Raw genomic sequence first — 7,161 nt, 5'->3', positions numbered from 1 at the left:
CAGAGCTGCAGTAAAACATAAAACCAGACATTTAGAACCACGATTCTCTTTGACTCAGACATTAACCCCAAGTGTATGTCACATATTCAAGTGTTGGGAACATGAATTAATACTTTTGTGGAGTGCAAATGGTGACTGACAATGTAAGCAGATGCAACCTTTGAAGACCAATTGGTGGAAATTTGAATATCTTTTAAATAAAGGTGTTGAATTACAAGAATAAAGCTACAACCGAGTTTAAAAAAGGACAAGTCTGTATTATGAGTACAAGAAAACAGTTGGCTTTAGTGTTATTTTTCCATGAATAAACCAAACAGAAAGATCTCGAGTACATTCCTTATCATAACCTCAGAGACGAGCAGGTACCAAGGGAATAACCGGTGCGTCAACATGGAGTAGAGCAACACAGCATGGGGGATATGGTGGAAAAAAACGATCCTACATCTCAGACATACCGGACATCACATTTAAGGACACTCAGAAACGCACTTCAACATGCATCTCCATGGAAACGCAAGAAAACCAACATCATTACACTGTTAATTCATTCACAAGCAGCTTTCATGTGTTGTGGTCCTCTTAAGGTCTTGATGTGGCGCTCAGGACAATCATTCGGGTGGAGCCTTGGGAGTGTGGGCTGGCAGCCTCCATCATAATGCACTTTGACAGCTTGGGTCAAGGACTTTACACGGCCTCGAAACCACATTTTCCTTTCAGCTTATTGAGGATTTGGCTGCAAAACTTTGACATGACACACAATCAGCTTTGACTCAAGCAAAGACAGGTGACATTTAATGTGATGTTAAGCAAAAGTGTTGTTTTAGGCGCTCACTTGTTTCATCAGCTCATTTCTGCCCACTCATCACAGTCATTTTACAAGGGACGACCCTCTAATATCTAATGTCATTCTTTCTGATTTTCTACTCAAAAACAAAAGGGAGCATCATATAATAATCAGAAATAGATCCACTGTAAGTGTATGAAAATCACTTTGGCAACGTAAATCCCCTCTACGACTCTTAGTGCAGTCATTAATCACATCTGCTGTGAAATTCTCCTACACACTCCACCACAGCTGCTGCTTCTCCACAAGACAAGCTGGTCTCTAAGTTCTGGGCCAGCCCGTCTGTGTGGGTCTGCAGGCAGGAAAACTAAACGGAACCGGCTTCAGAGGGACAAGAGGCTGGCTTTAGCCCCTCATCACATCTCAGTTCAAGTTTTGGCTGAGCTTTAAAACCAGTGAAAGTGTCCTGGTCCTCTTCTGGATCCCCAAAGTCCTTCAAGGCTTCTGGCTTTGGGCTCTGCTGGTATCCCAGACCTGGATGAGGGAAGGCTGAGGTGCGTTTCCGTGGTTTCTGCGGGGGACACTGTGAGAGCCGAGAGGAGTTTTTGTCACAAGCAGGACTCATTAAAGTCTGTGTTCATGTGCAGAGACTTCTTCTCCTGCTCTTTGTGGTTCCCGTTCTGAAGGACAGAATACCTGAGAGAAAACACGGGTCGGGGGTTGATGGGAACACAGAGAACAGAATTAAATCAAAATTTAGAGCAGCAGTGTGTAAATCATGACTTTTTTAGGTAAAAAGAAACATTTTAAAACCAAAACTCAGCAGCCAACAGGATTTTCACATGTCTGATGTCTCATTATGGCTTAATTATAGCTATACATTTACTTTAATTCAGTTATTACTAAATATTTGGGGGCAAGGACACACAGAACAGCTAAAGAAGTGTGAAGTAAGTTCGGCATTTGGCAAAAGGGCCAACATTAAGAATATTCTTCAGAGGAATTATGCCTCCTAAGGCCAGCTAATGATCTGAGGGAACACATCGAGGTCCGGTAGACTCTCAGAGAGGCGCCAATATATCATAAAAATCGTGTTAAATGTCCGAAAATTTGGTCATTTTAACTTAACTGAAAGTTCCTGAAGAAATAAACTCTTTGAATCTTTCCATTGAGGCAGTGCTGGAGGGTAAAGAGTTAATTAAAAGAGGTCTATCAAAAGAAACAGAACCTTTCTAATGTCTTTCAAACCACATAAAGTGGAAAATACATATTTCACTTTTACACAGGCTGGACACTAATCTGTTAAACTACTCAGAGTAGCCAAACTTTTGTTTGTCTGTATCAATCACTGCTCACCATCATTCGATCCCTGCCAACTGGAAAAGTGTTTAGGTTACAGGAGGATGATTGAGGAGCTCTAAAAGCCGACCATTTAACTTTCTTCCAAGACAGAAGTGGGACGGAGCAACAACCAGACTGAGGATTCGGCCATAACCCCTGAAACCACACAAACACACCCCCTAGTGGCAAGGCGGTGAACTGCAGAGCAACGCCTTCCAATGCTCAATGACGGCGTCACATCATACGCATAAACTAAGCTTTATCCAAAAGTTCTAACTGACTGGTGAAGATTTACAAGCTCTTGGTGGGAAATCTCTTTCTCAGACAGCTTTACAGCTTCATTCACACCTTGAATCTTGTGACCAAAACACTTTGATCGGGCAGGTAAATGACTCACAGGTGACAATGACCTGAGGAACCCACTGGGTGATCAGGTGGCTCGGTGACCTCAACAAATTGTCACGGTTTATGTTCTGTTCCATGTCTTGTCTCGTCATTTCCTGTTTTATTTTGAAAAGCACTAACTGTCTCCTCTCGTTTCAAGCGTCTCGTTGTCTTCCCTGATTCCCAAAGTGTTTCCACCTTTTCCCTTTGGTCCCTCATGAGTTCAAATAGTCTGCGTTTCCCTTGTCTTGTGCCAGTATGTTGCCTCTCCACATGAGCATCATTACCAGCCCTTTGTCTTGTTTCACGAGCCTGCAGCGAGCGATCCTCCCGCAGCGAGCGATCCTCTCTTGTTTTATAGATTATTCTGGTCCATAGCCTTAGTTTATTTATTAACCCGGTAAGTTTCATAGCTTTGTTTTTCCTCCGTTTTAAAGGAGTGATTTTTGTTGTAACTTTTACAGGAAAGGAGAGCCTTTAGTTGTTAAAGTTCATAGAGCCTCTGTTTGGTTCAGAGTGCGTCTTTTGTTTTACTCCGCCTCGTCTTTGTTTTGTTAAGCATTCATAGCTTTTCTGTTTTCCTCCCAGTTCGGAGAGTTTTATGTTTAACTTTCATATCTGCGCTCCTCCTCCGCTTAATTACAACAGAGGAGAGCGCTCAGGTGTTTCACAGCCTTTCCTTTTGCGCTGCCGGGAGATTTAAATAATAAAAACCCTCTTGGAACCCATACAACCCTGCATCTGTGTCCTGAGTCCGCTGGTAAACTGACACAAATGTCAAAGTGTGAATGTTCTCGAAGTAGCTTATAAACCTGAAACTCCCCAGAGGTTTGAAGGAGAGGTTTAAGCCTTCAAGAACCAAGGAAAGACGTCCAGTCGCCTTCCATTCAAGCGTTTATGATCTCATAGTTGCATCACTTTGGATGCATATATGAACATGGGCACAAATAAACTATGTGGTTGTTTAGATCTGAGGTAGAAATTATCTATAAGAAGAAGAAGAAGCATTGAAGAGCCAATTCTTCCATATTTGAAATCATTGGGCAGTTCCAAATTTGAAGGCAACCAAACAGACAAGTTACTGCTTTTTAATATTAAGTCAACATGATCCTGCACAAGTGCAGAAGTATAGAAAATAGATGGAGTGATCTTTTAAGGACAATAACCATCTAAAGCCCAGGTTAAGAGTAAGAATAAACACTGCTTACACTGGTCTGTCCTCAGTCCTGAGTTCACTTCTCTGCTGTATGTCATAATAACTGTTCAAACAAACAACTTTAATCTGACAAATGAAGTGTTTAACAGTAAAAAAAAAAGATGAACACTATGCAATACCATCATATAATTGGCTCAGACAAACTAACAAATGGAAGCGTGACGTTAGGACACCACATCTGGCTCGGACGGCGTTGTTCAGGGGTGTTTAGAGCCGACTATAACAGAAGCTAATTTGGCATCTTAAACAGGTCTGTGAGCTTCACTGCATTTGAATGAGGGGGCGGATTATCTGTGTTACACATGCCAGCAAATACGCACACGTATGTGTAAGGAGATACATGCAGGGAACAGCTAGGAGCATTTTATATACACTCATTTGCATGCATGTGGAGCATGTGTGCATGTGCCACAGGGGCCCCACCGCAGGCTAAAACCATTAAGAGCTGTTTATACAAACACCCTGACCAAAGACACTTCCTGCTGCCAAACTGGCCGTGAAATACACCTTCCAGACCGCTGCGAATATTTAGGGCTTTCTAAAGGAAACAGGCTGCAGATTCTCACCAGAGCAGAACTCAAAATTGCTGCCACATTGCGGTGTTAAAGCCTCTGCTGCTCTCTCTGTGGTGCTGTGATTATATTGCTACTTGTAGAGTTGGAGAGTAGGGATTGTTACTGGAAGCCTAATTGTAATTACATAATTGTGTTGATGAAATTATTTAATTTTCAAGTTCATTATGTGAAAAAAGGGTGATCATCTGTTGCTTTTGGTCTTTGTGGTTTCAGAACTTTACCTTAATGGTTGAATGCTGAACAAAATTAGTCAAATGGTGCCACCATCTGTGAGGTTATATTAGAGCCAAATGGAAAAGAGACAACTGACCCAGCAAATGTTTATGTTGTTTATGTTTCTGTTTCTGTATTTATCAGACGCTTTTATCCAAAGCGACTTACAAATGAAGATATAACAGCTTTATAAGAAGCTAACAATAAGCTACATAGAAGGAACCCAGGAGTCCGACTCTGTCAGAGGGGACAGAGTAGAGATAGGGTGCAGGCATAGAAGGAAGTGCAGAAAGATAAAGTGCAGAGATAGAGGGGGGAGGGAAGTACAAGGTAAGTGCTGGGATAGGAGATGCTCTCTGAAGAGCTGGGTTTTCAGGAGCTTCTTGAAGATAGACAGGGACGCCCCTGTTCTGGTAGCGCTCGGTGGGTCATTCCACCATCGTGGGACGACACATGAACAGAGTTTGGATTGTCTTAGGCGTGGTGTAGGAGCTGCTAGACGACAATCCTGGGACCAACGGAGGGACCCAGTTGGGACAGAAGCCTTTGCAAGAGCATTCAAGTAGATGGAGCCGTTCCATTAAGCTCTTTGTAGCTAACATCAGGGACTTGGATCTGATGCGGGCGGCTAAGGGCAGCCAGAGGAGCTCAATGAACAGAGGGGGGACGTGTTCTTTTAGGCTGATCCAAGACCAGACGCACCGCCGCGTTCTGGACCATCTGCAGAGGTTTCACAGGCTGGAGACCAGTTAGGAGACCAGTTAGGAAACCAGTTAGGAGACCAGTTAGGAGACCAGTTAGGAAACCAGTTAGGAAACCAGTTAGGAAACCAGTTAGGAAACCAGTTAGGAGACCAGTTAGGAAACCAGTTAGGAGACCAGTTAGGAAACCAGTTAGGAGACCAGTTAGGAGACCAGTTAGGAAACCAGTTAGGAAACCAGTTAGGAAACCAGTTAGGAAACCAGTTAGGAGACCAGTTAGGAAACCAGTTAGGAGACCAGTTAGGAAACCAGTTAGGAGACCAGTTAGGAGACCAGTTAGGAAACCAGTTAGGAGACCAGTTAGGAGACCAGTTAGGAAACCAGTTAGGAGAACAGTTAAGAAACCAGTTAGGAAACCAGTTAGGAGACCAGTTAGGAAACCAGTTAGGAAACCAGTTAGGAAACCAGTTAGGAGACCAGTTAGGAGACCAGTTAGGAAACCAGTTAGGAAACCAGTTAGGAGACCAGTTAGGAGACCAGTTAGGAAACCAGTTAGGAAACCAGTTAGGAGACCAGTTAGGAGACCGAACAGGGACGCCCCTGTTCTGGTAGCGCTCGGTAGGTCATTCCACCATCGTGGGACGACACATGAACAGAGTTTGGATTGTCTTAGGCGTGGTGTAGGAGCTGCTAGACGACAATCCTGGGACCAACGGAGGGACCCAGTTGGGACAGAAGCCTTTGCAAGAGCAAATCCCTGTGAATGTTAATAAATCACAATAGCACATCAATCTTTATCCTTTAGCCCAATAAAGGCGCATGCATACAAAACAGTAACATTAACACTGATAAAGAACAACTGAACTGCTTCATTATAGCATGTCCATGTGCCACGACAGCAGGGACCCAGGATCAGACTGTTTAAGGTGGTATTTCTAAAAGGTTACACATGCGAGTTAACAGGAAACTGAGAGCAGGAAGAACCCAATAATGGACAGCAAGCACTAACCGGTGCACTGGGAATAGACTCTGATCAGTTAGAGAGTCTAAGAACATGGACTGGGTGAGTCGGGAGAGGAAGAGAGAATATAAATCATTGCTCTGACCGAAGATGTGACATTTACTCAGACCATGTAATACTGCAGGTTGAAAAGTTTCTCTTCTTCTACTGCTGAGTTTAAAATGTGGTCCTTGTTTGGAAAAGAAAAATCAGAAAAAAACCTGAAGAGTTTAATCAGAAAGACTAAAACATGTCGTCATTTGAAAGCCTCATCAGCCCTCCACCACCGTGCTTGACAGCTGGTATGAGGTGTTTGTGCTGATATGCTGTGTTTGGTTTCCTCCAAACGTGCTGCTGTGCATTAGGACCAAACATCTCCACTTTGCTCTGGTCTGTCCAAAGGACATTGTTCCAGAAGTCTTGAGCTTTGTTCAGATGCAGCTTTGCAAACCTAAGCTGTGCTGCCATGTTCTTTTTAGAGAGAAGAGGCTTTCTCCTGCAGCCCTTCCAAACAAGCCATCCTTGTTCAGTCTTTTTCTAACTGTGCTGTCATGACCTTTAACCTTTAATATGCTAACTGAGGCCTGTAGAGTCTGAGATGTAGCTCTGGGCTTTTTCACCTTGGGGTGACCTTTAACCTTTAACATGCTAACTGAGGCCTGTAGAGTCTGAGATGTAGCTCTGGGCTTTTTCACCTTGGGGTGACCTTTAACCTTTAACATGCTAACTGAGGCCTGTAGAGTCTGAGATGTAGCTCCGGGCTTTTTCACCTTGGGGTGACCTTTAACCTTTAACATGCTAACTGAGGCCTGTAGAGTCTGAGATGTAGCTCTGGGCTTTTTCACCTTGGGGTGACCTTTAACCTTTAACATGCTAACTGAGGCCTGTGGAGTCTGAGATGTAGCTCTGGGCTTTTTCACCTTGGGGTGACCTTTAACCTTTAACAT

The 7,161-nt window shown here is 43.5% G+C and overlaps 1 protein-coding gene across 1 annotated transcript in view; it reads right to left on the bottom strand.

The window, feature by feature from the left end:
- Positions 1-288: 288 nt before the first annotated feature.
- Positions 289-7,161, bottom strand: part of htr4 (5-hydroxytryptamine receptor 4) — a 189,614-nt gene continuing 182,741 nt past the window's right edge. Inside the window, exon 7 of the mRNA XM_072396320.1 lies at positions 289-1,480. Coding sequence (XP_072252421.1) covers positions 1,393-1,480 — 88 coding nt within the window. The 3' untranslated portion in view covers positions 289-1,392. The remainder of the gene's footprint in view (positions 1,481-7,161) is intronic.

Source organism: Leuresthes tenuis, unplaced genomic scaffold, assembly GCF_036924035.1.
Source record: "Leuresthes tenuis unplaced genomic scaffold, fLeuTen1.0.hap1 SCAF_11, whole genome shotgun sequence".
Classification (NCBI taxonomy): domain Eukaryota; kingdom Metazoa; phylum Chordata; class Actinopteri; order Atheriniformes; family Atherinopsidae; genus Leuresthes; species Leuresthes tenuis.
The sequence above is the reverse complement of the archived record's forward strand: the minus strand, read 5'-3'. Positions and strand labels throughout refer to the sequence as shown.